This window comes from Molothrus ater, chromosome 38, assembly GCF_012460135.2.
Source record: "Molothrus ater isolate BHLD 08-10-18 breed brown headed cowbird chromosome 38, BPBGC_Mater_1.1, whole genome shotgun sequence".
In the NCBI taxonomy this organism is placed as follows: Eukaryota; Metazoa; Chordata; class Aves; order Passeriformes; family Icteridae; genus Molothrus; species Molothrus ater.
This window is the reverse complement of record NC_071665.1, coordinates 1-14,887: the sequence shown is the minus strand read 5'-3', so window position 1 is coordinate 14,887 and position 14,887 is coordinate 1. Positions and strand designations below refer to the sequence as shown.

The 14,887-nt window shown below is 54.6% G+C and overlaps 2 protein-coding genes across 2 annotated transcripts; one reads left to right on the top strand and one right to left on the bottom strand.

Moving 5' to 3' along the window:
* Positions 1-2,875: 2,875 nt before the first annotated feature.
* LOC118700829 (uncharacterized) lies at positions 2,876-3,253 on the top strand. Its single transcript, XM_036405402.1, has one exon. The coding sequence runs from the start codon at positions 2,876-2,878 to the stop codon at positions 3,251-3,253; it is 378 nt and encodes a 125-aa protein (XP_036261295.1).
* A 7,321-nt stretch (positions 3,254-10,574) lies between these two features.
* On the bottom strand, positions 10,575-14,838 carry LOC118700822 (vasopressin V2 receptor-like; the record flags this gene model as incomplete). Its single annotated transcript, XM_036405398.2, has 3 exons — positions 10,575-10,722; positions 12,060-12,867; positions 14,386-14,838. Coding segments are annotated over 3 exons (1,404 nt in total), but the record flags the coding sequence as incomplete, so codon positions are not given.
* Between the last annotated feature and the right edge of the window lie 49 nt (positions 14,839-14,887).

Genomic DNA, 14,887 nt, shown 5'->3' with positions numbered 1-14,887 from the left:
GTGTTAAATTTTACTACGCTGTATTTAATGTAACATGGCCAGCAACACCAACCCTCTGCTCTGGGCATGTCCTGGGTCCAAACTCTGTCACATTCTGCTGGCTGTCCTGCTGTCTGTCCTGCTGGCTGTCCTGCTGGCTGTCCTGCTGGCCGCCGCATGGCCGACTAGCTCTGGACACAGGGACATAACAGGAGGGGAACAGGAGAAAGAAAGAGAAAGAGAAAGGGAAAGAGAAAGGGAAAGGGAAAGGGAAAGAGAAAAGAGAAAGAGAGAAAGAGAAAGAGAAAGAGAAAGAGAAAGAGAAAGAGAAAGAGAAAGAGAAAGAGAAAGAGAAAGAGAAAGAGAAAGAGAGAAAGAGAAAGAGAAAGAGAAAGAGAAAGAGAGAAAGAGAAAGAGAAAGAGAAAGAGAAAGAGAAAGAGAAAGAGAAAGAGAAAGAGAAAGAGAAAGAGAAAGAGAAAGAGAAAGAGAAAGAGAAAGAGAAAGAGAAAGAGAAAGAACAGGAGGGGAACGGGAGAAAGGGAAACACACAACAGGCAGAGAATGGGAACAGGAGAAACTGAAACACAGTAGGAGGGGAACAGGAGAAAGGGGAAGAGAAACACAAGAAGAGGGGAATAGGAGAAAGAGAAACTGAAACACAACAGGAGGGGAACAGGAGAAGGGAAACAGAAACAGAAACACAAGAGGAGGGGAACAGGAGAAAGGGAAACTGAAACACAGGAGGGGAACAGGAGAAAGGGAAACTGAAACACAACAGGAGCCTTTCCCCAGAGATAAAGGACAGCCCTGCCTTCCCCAGAGATAAAGGACAGCCCTGCCTTCCCCAGAGATAAAGGACAGCCCTGCCTTTCCCCAGGGTTAAGGACAGCCCTGCCTTCCCCAGAGATAAAGGACAGCCCTGCCTTCCCCAGAGATAAAGGACAGCCCTGCCTTTCCCCAGGGTTAAGGACAGCCCTGCCTTTCCCAGAGATAAAGGACAGCCCTGCCTTTCCCAGAGATAAAGGACAGCCCTGCCTTTCCCAGAGGTTAAGGACAGCCCTGCCTTCCCCAGAGATCCCCTGAGCAGCTGATGCCCCACCGGCAGCCCCAGCTCATGGGTGCAGCCCCTGCTGAGCCTGAGCTGCGTTTCTGCCTTTGCTTTCCAAGGGAAGGACCTCACCCATCCTTACAGAAACTGCATCCAGGTCATGGCATCTTCTGATTCAAGGGGGATTTTAAAACGAAAAGGCAGAAAGAAAGGGAAAATCCAGCCCCAGGCCAAAGACTGAATGAGAAGTCCAGGGCCTCAAAGGTGTTGAGACACTTAATTCCCCTGATCTTTTATCACAGACAAGAGTCTCAACCCCACAGATTCCCAGCTGCCAGACCATTCTCCCAGGCTCTCAGAATGAACTTGGATAAACTAAGAAAGAACTGGCAAACCCTTGGTGTTCCTTTGTTCATCGTTCAAGGACTAAGTAGAAAGAAACACTTTTGCAAAGATCTGAGCTCCTTAAACATGCAGGACAGGAAGAGGAAGAATTCTTGCTCTTTGGAAATGGCATTATTTCACTGTGGAGCTGGTTTTATTGGAGAGGTTTTATGCCACCCAGGGAAAATGATCATCCCTGATGGGCAGACCTGAACCAACACACAAAGATGCTCTCCACAGATCACAAAGTCACAACACACACTTTGGAAAATCTTAAACAAATCCTCTTAATAGGAGGTCATACCTACATAACTTGGGTCAAAGTTAAGAGACGCTTACATAGCTTGAGTAATAAGATACCAATATATACAAATATAACTAATATATATAATATAACCTGAGTCATAACTTTCTATACAATGTAATAGCAGGTGTAGGGGTAACTAGGCCCTTAATGCTTAAATAAACAGAAACTCACCAGGTGAATAATCTCAAAATAAGACAAGTTCAGCTATACTGGGCAGCAGCAGGATGTACTAATGAGAAACTGGCAAATGTAAAGCTAATTAGCCACAAAATGGAGAATTTAGACTGGTTAGATCCAGAAAGACCAAGGAACACCATCACTGTGCATGCTCCGAAGACAAAGTTGAAATGTTCAGGGAAACCTTGAGTCTTCCTTGAGGAAGACCCTCAAGATCACCTAAATTGGGGAAGTGCAAGCACAGCACAGAAGAACTATTTATAACTATGACATAATATTATGTAAATTAGTCCCATGAGACAACAGTAGTAAATTATGTAAATTATGTAAATTATGTAAATTATGTAAATTATGTAAATTAGACGATGTTATGATGGCATTGCAATATTAAGCAATAATTACTGTATAAATAAACTACAACACACAACAAGGATGGGTGAGTTGGAGATAAAGGTGGAGATATCCCCCTCACCACCAGCACTGCAATAAACAATATCTGCTCTATAGATATTAATCTATAGGGATTTATTCCCAGCCTTTTCTGGGTATCAGAGGGAAATGGCCTTACCGTGCTACAGTAGTTAATCCCTTCTAACAGTTCCAGTGCACGCCGAGTCTGCAGAAGGTTTTTTTTCCAGAACAAGCCCCAGGGAGACACAGTGTGGAGCTGAGGTGCCGCTGCCTGTGGATCTCCCTGGATCCCCTTGCGAGGAGGCTCCGTGAGCAGCAGCTCCTGGCGCTGCCTGGGAGCTGCACGGCAACAGAAGCTTTTTACAAGCCCACAAAAAAGTTTCAACCAACTCTTAATTCAAGAGTCTTGAAGGAATCCCCGTCCACTGGACGCTGTCTGTAACACACCATGGTGCTGTAGAGAGTTTCCCAGTGTATCTGTGAAAATGCTTCAACCGGTCTCCCTCAGCCGCCTCCCTCGGAGCCCAGCTCAGCCCAGGCCCCGAGCCCCGCCAGGCCCCACACGGCCATGGCCGGGCCTTGGGCCCGCTTTGGACACGGCCTGGCCGTGGGGGCCCTCAGGCCGCTGAATGCTGCCCGGGCCCCAGCCCCGAGCACAGAGCTCTGCCCGGGGGCTCCGGGCAACGGCGGCGGCGCTCGGCAGCGAGCCCGGCAGGCCCCGCTCCGCTCCCCGCCCACCCGGCACAGCCCTCACAGCCGGCCCCAAGCCCTGACCCCCAGCCCCGAGCCCTGGGCCCCGAGCCCCAACCTCCAGCCCCGAGCCCTGAGCTCCGAGCCCCAGCCCCAAGCACTGAGCCCCGAGCCTGAGCCCCAAGCCCCGAGCCCTGACCCTGAGCTCCGAGCCCCAGCCCCGAGCCTGAGCCCTGGCCCTGAGCCCCTACCCTGAGCCCCGAGCCCAGACCCCCAAGCCCGGAGCCTCAAGCCCCGAGCCTGAGCCCCGGCCCTGAGCCCCGGCCCTGAGCCCCTACCCTGAGCCTCGAGCACTGACCCTGAGCTCCGAGCCCGAGCCCCAGCCCTGACCCCGAGCCCCAAGCCCGGACCCCCAAGCCTGGACCCCCGAGCCCGAAGCCTCAAGCCCTGAGCCTCAAGCCCCAAGCCCCAGCCCCAACCCAGAGACCCAAGCCCGGACCCTTGAGTCCCAAACCTGAGCCCCAAGCCCTGAGCCGCAGCCCCGAGCCCCAGCCCCGAGCCCCAAGCCCCAGCCCCAGCCCCAAGCCCGAGCCCCGAGCCTGAGCCCCGAGCTCTGAGTCCGAGCCCCAGCCCTGAGCCCCCCTGACTGTGAGGGGCCAGTGTGACACTGACAGTGTGACAGTGTGACAGTGTGACAGTGTGAGGGGGCAATGTGACAGTGCAAGGGGCCAGTGTGACAGTGTGAGGAGCCATTGGGACAGAGTGAGGGGACAGTGTGACAGTGTGAGGGGCCAGTGTGACAGTGTGACACTGTGAGGGGCCAGAGTGACAGTGTGAGGGGATGGTGTGACACTGTGACACTGTGAGGGGCCCGTGTGACACTGTGAGGAGCCCGTGTGACACTGTGACACTGTGACCCTGTGAGGGGACAGTGTGACACTGTGAGGGAATGGTGTGACACTGTGAGGGGATGGTGTGACACTGTGACACTGTGAGGGGCCCGTGTGACACTGTGACACTGTGAGGGGCCCATGTGACACTGTGAGGGGATGGTGTGACACTGTGACACTGAGAGGGGACAGTGTGACAGTGTGACACTGTGAGGGGCCCGTGTGACACTGTGAGGGGATGGTGTGACACTGTGACACTGTGAGGGGACAGTGTGACACTGTGACACTGTGAGGGGCCCGTGTGACACTGTGAGGGGATGGTGTGACACTGTGAGGGGATGGTGTGACACTGTGACACTGTGAGGGGCCCGTGTGACACTGTGAGGGGATGGTGTGACACTGTGAGGGGATGGTGTGACACTGTGACACTGTGAGGGGCCCCTGTGACACTGTGACCCTGTGAGGGGCCCGTGTGACACTGTGGGCCCTCGTGGAACCCAGGAGGCCCCTGAGGTGTTACAGAACTTTGTGCAAGCGTTGAGCCTCCCCTGCGGCCTCTCCTGTGGCCTCTCCTGCAGCTGCTCCGGGGGTGGCAGCTCCCACCTGCTATGAGTGAGGTCCCTACATGTCTAATTCAATAACCCACAAAATTAACGTTTAGCAGCCATTTTAACTGAGCAGCAATTTTCCTTTGGCTTTTGACAAAGGCTTCTCATCATCGTCACTGTCCTCTGAACAACCCCACAGGCTGCACATGCACCCCAAGTCTTGTGCTACAGAAGCCAGCATTATATCCCAAAAATAAGCCTCATTATTTCATAAATACCTGGAATCATCTCAATTTTGCCCATTTAAAGGCCAATTCTCTCATTATCCCAAGGTCTATTCCATTTGGGATGTTACTTATCTCAAACTACATCCTGCATCCTATTTTCTCGTGAAAACGTGAGAAAAAACATTTCTCATCTGAAAGCATCTGTTTTGTGACAGTAATTACATATCCTTTTCCTCTATTACTTTTTATCAAATATTTTCTAAAATATCGATATAGTCACAATTGTTAGCACGAATCATATTAATTTATCACAGATCCCTCATTCTCACCTTTCCTGGAGTGAGAGGAATGTGGGATTTGTCTTTACAAACCAGCTGTGGGTCTGCTGCTAGATAAAACCAGCACTGAGAGATAACAGAAACAATGGGAAGGATTCCACTGATTGATGAATGGAAAAGGATATTTTGTTTTTACAAATAAACTTTAGGTTTGCTGATAAACGAATTTGGACATTGAAAGATGAAAGAAACAATGGGGGGAAAGCCTTGAATTCCATGGCAATTAAAAATTAAAAGGGAGGGTTAAAGATTAGAGGGAAATCTCTGGTGTCAGAAGTTTTGGGGAGTCTGAACCTCTCAAGTACCTCAGAAATGGGGAAAGAGAGAAGGGAAATTGGGATAAAAAGGAGGCTGCATTGTCCAAAGACCCCAGGGGAATGCCCCATGGCCTCTGCCTTTATTTGAATAAAGTCAAAGGACTCCTCTGTCTCCTTTTTGGACACAAATCTCTGGTGTTTGTGGATTCATTTTCCTGAGAAGTATTTAACTTTCTAATCCAGCAGGGAACGCTGCTGCTGGCCTTTGCTCGGGTGAGCGCCAGCAGAACTCCAGCCCCCAGTGCCCCCAGCAGCAGCCAGGGCTCCCCAGTGCCCCCAGGGCGGAAATTATTTTAATTGCAGGGACCCTCGTGGCAGGAAGGGATGACAAATCTGATTCCATGTTCTCAGAAGGTTGATTTATTTCTTTATGATACTGTATTATATTAAAGAATGCTAAACTAACTAACTAAAGAATACAGAAAGGATACTTAGAGAAGGCTAAAATGGTAATAATGAAAACTCATGACTCTTTCCAGAGTCCCAACACAGCCTGGCACTGATTGGCCAAGGAGACAAAATAATTCACACCAGAATCCAATGAAGCAATCACCTGTGGGTAAACAATTTCCAAATACATCCCACGTGAGCAAAACACAGGAGAAGCAAAGGAGATAATTATTGTTTTCCTTTTTCTCTGAGGCTTCTCAGCTTCCCAGGAGAAAAAATCCTGGGTGAAGGGATTTTCCAGAGGATGTGAATGCCACGGGTGACAGCGCTGCTGTCCCCAGGCCCCGCCAGCTCCGTGTCCCCGTGCCTTTATTTGCAATAAACTGGAGCTCCTGCAGTGCTGGGTGCTGGGGAGGATGAAAGTGTGACAAAAAAAATCTCACAGATGTGTGTGTGCTTGGCAGAAAGAGCTCTGAAGGCAGAACCTGAGAACAAAATAGAGATGGAAGCGAGTTTTGATACAGAAGAACAACAGATGTGTAAATTGACAATTTCTGAGCCTGTCTTACAGGGAAACGGTGAAAAATGCCAATCTCTTGTGCTAAAATTTTAAAAGTTTAGTAGTAAGAAAATAGTTATAAAAATAGTCGTAAAAATTGGAGCAATAAGAATTTGGACAATCAGAGTTTGGACAATAAAGGACAATAAAAGCAAAGAATTATGGATGTCTAGATGCTTCCTGGGCACCAAGCCCCCAAAAGCATTGCTCACTAACAAAGCATAAACCCTTCAAAGCAACAGCCTGTTGTGTATTCCTGGATCTCATACATGATGCAAGCATTCCTTTCAAACCACGGATTTTTCTGTTTATTGTCAGCTCCCTCCCTCATCTTGTAAATCAATCACCTTGATCCCCACAAAGTCTGGCTTTTCCCCATAAGGAGGCAATAATTTTCCTCTTGAATTCTTGGTGTCTTGTTGCTGTTATCTCTGTGTGAAGAATTTCCTTGAGCTAGTTATTACAAAAAGTACCTTACATTGCATAGTTTCTATTTTAATATTATGCTACAGCCTAAAAAATCTATTTACCACAGTACATAAAAGAGATTAATACAGCATAACTCTCTCACATAACACATATAGCATTAATTTTAATATTTGTGAAGAGCCAAACATACAATTTGCGTTTTTCACAAAAACCAAGAAAGCCAAGGTTGTGTTGGGTTGGGAAGAGGTTTTATGACTTAGAGCAAAGCATAAGCTGACCACAAACAAAAGGAGGTTTTTACCAAGCAGAAAGGCACCACGGGCAAACAAACATGCTGATGGGGCAAGGAGGAGAAAGGGCTCAGGATTTCCCACTGCCAGAAAACTGAGAAGCAACTTTTAAGTTAAACTGTGCCGTGCTAACTCATGGGATTGGATAGAATGAACCATAACATGGAAATGGGAGCAGTTGTGACATGAGGCAGGGAAAAGCAAAGGGACAGATTGGTTGTGGTTGTTAGGTACTGAGATGCTCAGGAAAAAGAAAAAAAAAAAAAAATATATATCTATATATATTATATGCAATATAACCAAACTGAAGGGTCTCCAGGCCTGTGTGCAGCTGGAGCTGACAGCTGTAGGTGCAGGCTCTGTCACACACGACTCTGGACTGCTGTAAAATCTTGGACACAATAAACTGCAGTTTGTATACAATAAATGGCATTTTGTATTCCATTAGCAGCATTTTGCACACAATAAACTGCATTTTATATTCAATAAGCAGCATTTTGTATATAATAAACTGCATTTTGTATATAATAAACTGCATTTTGTATGCAATAAACTCCATTTTTTATACAATAAATGGCATTTTGTATACAACAAGCAGCATTTTGTACACAATAAACAGTATTTTGTATGCAATAAACTCCATTTTGTATAAAACAAACTGCATTTTATATACAACAAACTGTATTTTGTATACAATAAATGGCATTTTGTACACAATAAGCAGCATTTTGTATACCATAAACTGCATTTTATATTCAATAAGCAGCAGTTTGTATACAATAAACACCATTTTGTACACAATAAACTGAATTTTATATGCAATAAACTACATTTTGTATACAATAAACTGCATTTTATATACAATGAGCAGCAGTTTGTATATAATAAACTGCATTTTGTATGCAATAAGCTGCATTTTATATACAATAAACTGTATTTTGTATACACAATAAACTGCATTTTATAAGCAATAAACTGCATTTTGTATACAACAAACTGCATTTTGTATACAATAAACTGCATTTTATATACAATAAATGGCATTTTGTATACAATAAACTGCATTTTATATTCAATAAGCAGCATTTTGTATGCAATAAACTGCATTTTGTATGCAGTAAACTGCATTTTATATACAATAAATGGCATTTTGTATACAATTAGCAGCATTTTGTACGCAATAAACTGCATTTTATATTCAATTAACAGCATTTGTATACAATAAGCAGCATTTTGTATGCAATAAACTCCATGGCCACTGCAATTTCTTTTTGATTTTTGGGGCGATTCCCCATTTTTTTTCATTCTTTTTGGGCTGATTTCTCTGTATGTTGGGATCTTTCCCCTTTTCAGGGCCAATTTATTTCTATTTTTGGGATCCTTTGCCCCTTTCTGGGCCGATTTTTCTTAATTTTTTAGGGTCTTCTTTACCCATTTTTGGGCTCATTTCTCTTTATTTTGGGGTCTTTCTCCCTTTTTGGGTCTGATTTCTTCCCTTTTGGGGGGATCTTCCTTCCATTTTGGGCTGATTTCTCACATTTTTTGGGATCTTTTCCTCCTTTTTTGCACTTTCTGGACTGATTTATTTTGATTTTTGGGATCTTTCCCACTTTTTGGGCTGATGCCTTCAATTTTGGGGATTTCCCCCTCCTTTCCCTCCCTCTTTTTGGGCTAATTACACTTAATTTTGGGATCCTTCCCCACCTTTTTGAGCAGATTTCTATTTTTGGGATCCTCCCCCTTTTCTCTCCCTTTTGGGCTGATTTCTCTCTATTTTTGGGGTCTTTCTTCCTTTTTTTAGCCGATTTCTTTTGATTTGGGGGCTACCTGTATTTATCTCCGGGGCTTCTTTATTCATCTCCCATGTCCCACAAAAAAAAAAATCAGGAATTTGGGTAAAAATCTGCTTTATTGGTGATTGGCTTTCCGCAGAGCAGGGGAGGTTGGCCCTCCCCTTATGTCTCCAGGTGTGTCCCCCTGTCCCTTGCACGAGGCTCGGGTGTGGCCCCTCGTGCAAGCCCCGCCCACTCGTGCAAGCCCCGCCCCCAAAGCCCCAATCCTCGTGCAACCCCTCCCCCAGGGCAAGACTTCGGTCCTTGTGTGACCCCAGCAATGTGACACTGGAGTGACCCCCACTGTGACACTGGAGTGACCCCCGTGTGACACTGGAGTGACCCCCCCCCGTGTGACACTGGAGTGACCCCCACTGTGTGACCCCAGCAATGTGACACTGGAGTGACCCTCGTGTGACACTGGAGTGACCCCCACTGTGTCACCCCCCCCTTGTGACACTGGAGTGACCCCTGTGTGACACTGGAGTGACCCCCACTGTGTGACACTCATGTGACCCCCACTGTGTCACCCCCACCCTGTGTGACACTCGAGTGACCCCCACTGTGTCACCCCCACTGTGTGACACTGGAGTGACCCCCACTGTGTGACCCCAGCAATGTGACACTGGAGTGACCCCCACTGTGTGACACTGGAGTGACCCCCACTGTGTCACCCCCCCCCCCGTGTGACACTGGAGTGACCCCCCCCGTGTGACACGAGCCCCTCGAGTGACACGAGACCGCCCTGTGTGTCCCCCGTGTCCCCGTGTGTGTGTCCCTTGTGCGTCCTCGTGTCACACAAGTCACCAGTGTGAGCCCCATCCTCATTCAGGCCTTTGTGTCACCTCTTGTCACCCTCTGTCACTCCTGTCACCCTGTGTCACCCCCGTCACCTCGTGTCACCCTGGGTGACCTCGTGTGACTGAGCAGCAGCAGCAGCAGCAGGGACACAGGACATGGCCCTCTTACCCTGTGTCACCCTGTGTCACCCCATGTGACCCCATGTGAGCCAGCGTCACCCGGTGTCACCGCTGCAGTGGCAGCAGGGACACAGCACTCGGGGCATGGCCCTGTGTCACCCTGTGTCACCCTGTGTCACCAATGTCACCCAGTGTCCCCGTGGTGGTGGCGGCAGGGACACAGCAGCCCGGCCATGGCCCTGTGTCACTCGGTGTCACCGATGTCATCTGGTGTCCCCATGGCGGTGGTGGCAGGGACACAGCACTCATGCCATGGCCCTGTGTCACTCTGTGTCACTGATGTCACCTGGTGTCCCCACGGTGGTGGCAGGGACACAGCACTTGGGGCATGGCCCTGTGTCACTCTCTGTCATTTGGTGTCACCGATGTCACCCGGTGTCCCCATGGCAGTGGCGGCAGGGACACAGCAGCTGGGCCAGGGCCCTGTGTCACCCTGTGTCACTCGGTGTCACTCGGTGTCCCCACGGTGGTGGCAGGGACACAGCAGCCGGGCCATGGTCCTGTGTCACTGTCTGTCACTCGGTGTCACCGATGTCACCCGATGTCCCCACGGTGGCGGCAGGGACACAGCAGCCGGGCCATGGCCCTGTGTCACCCTGTGTCACTCGGTGTCACCAATGTCACCCGATGTCCCCACGGTGGCGGAAGGGACACAGCAGCCGGGCCATGGCCCTGTGTCACCCTGTGTCACTCGGTGTCACCGATGTCACCCGATGTCCCCACGGTGGCGGCAGGGACACAGCAGCCCGGCCATGGCCCTGTGTCACTCGGTGTCACCGATGTCACCCGGTGTCCCCACGGTGGCGGCAGGGACACAGCAGCCGGGCCATGGCCCGGGCCAGGCTGGTGCTGAAGGCGGCCGAGATCCAGGGGTTGGTGCAGCTGGTCAGGCTGGCCAGGAGCATCAGGATGGTGAACGCGGGCCCTGGGGACACGGGGACAGCTGGGGACAGCTGGGGACAGCTGGGGACACCCCTGGGAGGGGGACACTGGGTGACACCCACCCCCAGGCAGAGCCCAGCCTGGCGTGGGAAAATACCGGGGTCACCCTTGGCTGTCCCAGTGTCCCCACAGCCCTGTCACCTCCCTGGCCCTGTCACCTCCCTGGCCCCATCCCCATGTCCCCATCATTGTGTTCCTGTCACCTTGTCCCTGTCCCCACAGCCCCATGTCCCCCATCCCCATTCCCCCACGCCCATCACATCCCCGTGTCTCCAGTCCCTGTGACCCTGTCCTCATGTGCCCCACCCCTCTGTCCCCTACATCCCCATGTCCCCACGCCTGCCCCTCTGTCTCCTGTCGCCATGTCTCCACCCTGTTCCTGTGACCCCATCCCCATCCCCCTGTCCCCGTCCCTGTAACCACCTGTCCCTGTGTCCCCTGTCCCCATGTCTCCACCCTGTTCCTGTGACCCCATCCCCCTGTCCCCATGTCCCCGTCCCTGTAACCACCTGTCCCTGTCCCCATGTCCCCGTCCCTGTAACCACCTGTCCCTGTGTCCCCTGTCCCCATGTCTCCACCCTGTTCCTGTGACCCCATCCCCCGTCCCCATGTCCCCTGTCCCTGTGTCCCCGTCCCTGTAGCCACCTGTCCCTGTGTCCCTGTCCCCATGTCCCCATCCTGTCCCCTGTCCCTGTTCCTGTGTCCCTGTCCCCATGTCCCCATCCTGTCCCCTGTCCCTGTTCCTGTGTTCCTGTCCCCAGGTCCCCATCCTGTCCCCTGTCCATGTCCCCATGTGTCCCCCTGTCCCCTCTCACCTTCCCAGGGTGCTCGGGGGTCCCACACGGCCCAGAGCTGGGCGCAGAAGAAGGGGGCCCAGCAGAGCAACAACTGTCCCCATGTTCCCATGTCCCCTGTCCCTGTCCCCGTGTCCCCATCCCTGTAACCACCTGTCCCTGTGTTCCTGTCCCCATGTCCCCATCCTGTCCCCTCTCCCTGTGTCCCTGTCCCCATGTCCCCATCCTGTCCCCTGTCCCTGTCCCTGTGTTCCGGTCTCCATGTCCCCATCCTGTCCCCTGTCTCCCGTCCCCATGTCCCTGTTCCCCTGTCCCCCTGTCCACGTCCCCATGTGTCCCCATGTCCCCTCTCACCTTCCCATGGCGCTCGGGGGTCCCACACGGCCCAGAGCTGGGCGCAGAAGAAGGGGGTCCAGCAGAGCAACAACTGTCCCCATGTCCCCATGTCCCCATGTCCCCATGTCCCCTGTCCCTGTGTCCCTGTGTCCCCGTGTCTCCCTGTCCCTGTCCCCCTATCCCCTCTCACCTTCCCGTGGCGCTCGGGGGTCCCACACGGCCCAGAGCTGGGCGCAGAAGAAGGGCGTCCAGCAGAGCACGAACACTCCCAGCACCACCACGGCCATGCGGTGGCTCTTGGCCCGGGCCCGGCCGAGCCCCCCGGGACCCCCGGGGGACCCGCGGAGCGCTCGGGCCACGGCCACCAGCAGCACCCCGAGCAGCACGGCCGGTGCCACCAGCACGGCCAGCGCCACCCAGGTGACATAGGCGCGGGCTCCCCAGGGCTGCGCGAAGGTGGCCCAGCAGTCGCTCTCGCCCGGGGCCACCTCGCGCTGCCCGAAGATGCCGACCTGGGGCAGCCCGAAGAGCAGCGCCAGAGCCCAGGCCGTGGCCAGAGCATCCCAGCGGCGGCGGAACCGGGCCAGAACCGAGCGGAACCGGGCCAGAACCGAGCGAGCCCGGCCCGCGGCCACCCGCCACCACCTCCTGGTGGCACCGGATCCCGCCGTGGTGGTCCTGGAGTCCTGCACGGTGGCCCCGGACCCTGCCGTGGTGGCCCCAGAGTCCTCATCTGGAGTGGGTTGAGGCATCCCCGTAGTGACCCGGTTCCTCTTCATGGTGGTCCCAGAGTCCCCCATGGTGGCCCCAGGCCCCGCCGTGGTGGCCCCAGGTCCGGCTGGGGTGGGTTGAGGCACCCCCACAGTGGCCTGGTTCCTCTTCATGGTGGCCCCAGAGTCCCCCATGGTGGCCCAGGACCCCCCCTTGGTGGCACCAGACGCCCCCAGGGTGGCACCAGACGCCCCCAGGGTGGCCTGTGACAGGGACCTCGTGGGCGTCTGGGGTGACAAGGGGGGTGATGGGGACATTGCGGTGACATGGAGGGACATGGGACTGCCACTGGGGCTTGGGAACATTGGGGTGACACAGTGGGACATTGGGGTGGCATGGAGGGACATGGGGCTGCCACTGGGGCTTAGGAACATTGGGGTGACACAGTGGGACATTGGGGTGGCATGGAGGGACATTGGGCTGCCATTGGGGCTTGGTAGCACTGGGGACACACGGTGGGACATTGGGGTGCCATTGGGGCTTGGGGACATTGGAGTGACACAGTGGGACATTGGGGTGCCATTGGGACTTGGTGGCATTGGGGACACACGGAGGGACACTGGAGTGCCATTGGGACTTGGTGGCACTGGGGTGACGCGGAGGGTTGGGGACACTGGGGTGGCACAGGGGCCTTGGGGGCACAGAGGGGACGTGGCAGTGGTGCTGTCTCCGTTGTCCCCACTGTCCCTGCTGTCCCCAGCGCTGTCCCCAGAGCTGTCCCCATGTCCCCAGCCCCCGGCAGGTTCCCAGGTGCCATCCCAGGTGTCCCTGCGTCCCTGTGCCCCCGTGTCCCTGCTGCTGTCCCGGTGTCCCCACCCCCAGCACCCCTTGGCTCCCTGTGTCCCACCCCTGGTGTCCCCAGTGTCCCTGTGTCCCCACCCCCAGCACCCCGAGTGTCCCCATGTGCCACTCCCAGTGTCCCCAGCGTCCCCACCTCCCTGTACCCGTGTCCCATCCCGTGTGTCCCCGTCTCTGGTGGCCCCGCTGTCCCCAGGCCCCCTCCGGTGCCACCCCCAGCCCCTGCCACTCCCAGTGTCCCCATGTCCCCAGGGCTCACCCCCAGCGTCCCCGCGTCCCTGCACCCCATTCCCAACGCCCCCAGTGTCCCCAGTGTCCCTGTGTCCCCCAGTTTGTCTCTGTGTCTCCCCCTCAGTGTATCCAGTGTCCCCAGTGTCCCCATGCCCCCCATTCCCAGTGTCCCCAGTCCCCCCAGTGTCCCCGTGTCCCCAGCCCCACCTCCAGCACCCAGAGTGACCCTGCACCCCGGTGTCCCCAGTGTCCCCAGTGTCCCTGTGTCCCCCAGTTTGTCTCCATGTCCTCCCCTGGGTGTCCCCACTGTCCCCAGTGGTGTCCTCAGCAGTGTCCCCGTGCCCCCTACCCCACCTCCAGCACCCGGTCTGTCGCCGTGTCCTGGTGTCCCCAGTGTCCCCAGTTTGCCTCTGTGTCCGTCCCTGGGTGTCCCCAGTGTCCCCAGTGTCCCCCGTTTGGCTCCGTGTCCCTCCCTGGGTGTCCCCAGTGTCCCCATGCCCCCCCGTTTGCCTCCGTGTCCCTTCCTGGGTGTCCCCAGTGTCCCCAGCAGTGTCCCCAGTGGTGTCCCCAGCAGTGTCCCCGGTGTCCCCGTGCCCCCTACCCCACCTCCAGCACCCGGTCTGTCCCCGTGTCCTGGTGTCCCCAGCGTCCCTCGCGATGTCCCCAACCCCCCCAACCCCCGTTTTCCCCCTCCCCCACCTCCACCGCCGCCCTGCCCCGCTCCCGTCCCGGTCCCTGCCCGTGTCCCTCGCTGTGCCCCGCGCTGTCCCCAGGGGCCGGCAGATGGCCCGGTGCCGGTCCCACGCCATGGCCACGGCCACGTAGGCCGAGGCGAACATGGCGACGCCCTGCAGGTACTTGGTGAGGCGGCAGAGCGGGTCCGGGCCCCGGAACCGGTCCGTGAGGTCCCAGAGCAGCTGCGGCAGCACCAGCCCCGCCGCCGCCGCCAGGTCCGCCAGGCTCAGGTGCCGCAGGTACCGGCGGAGCGGCCGCGCCGGGCGGGCCGGGGGCTGCCCGGGGGCGCGGGGGGCGCGGGCGCGGGGCCGGAGCGCCAGCAGCACCAGGAGGTTGCCGGTGACGGCCAGGAGGAAGAGGAGGGAGAGCACCGAGACCTCGGCCACAGCGAGAGCCGCGTCCCGGGGCGGAGCGGGAGTGACCGGGGCGGGCGTCTGGGGGGAGAAATGGGGGGGAAATGGGTCTGGGGGCGTCACAATGGGG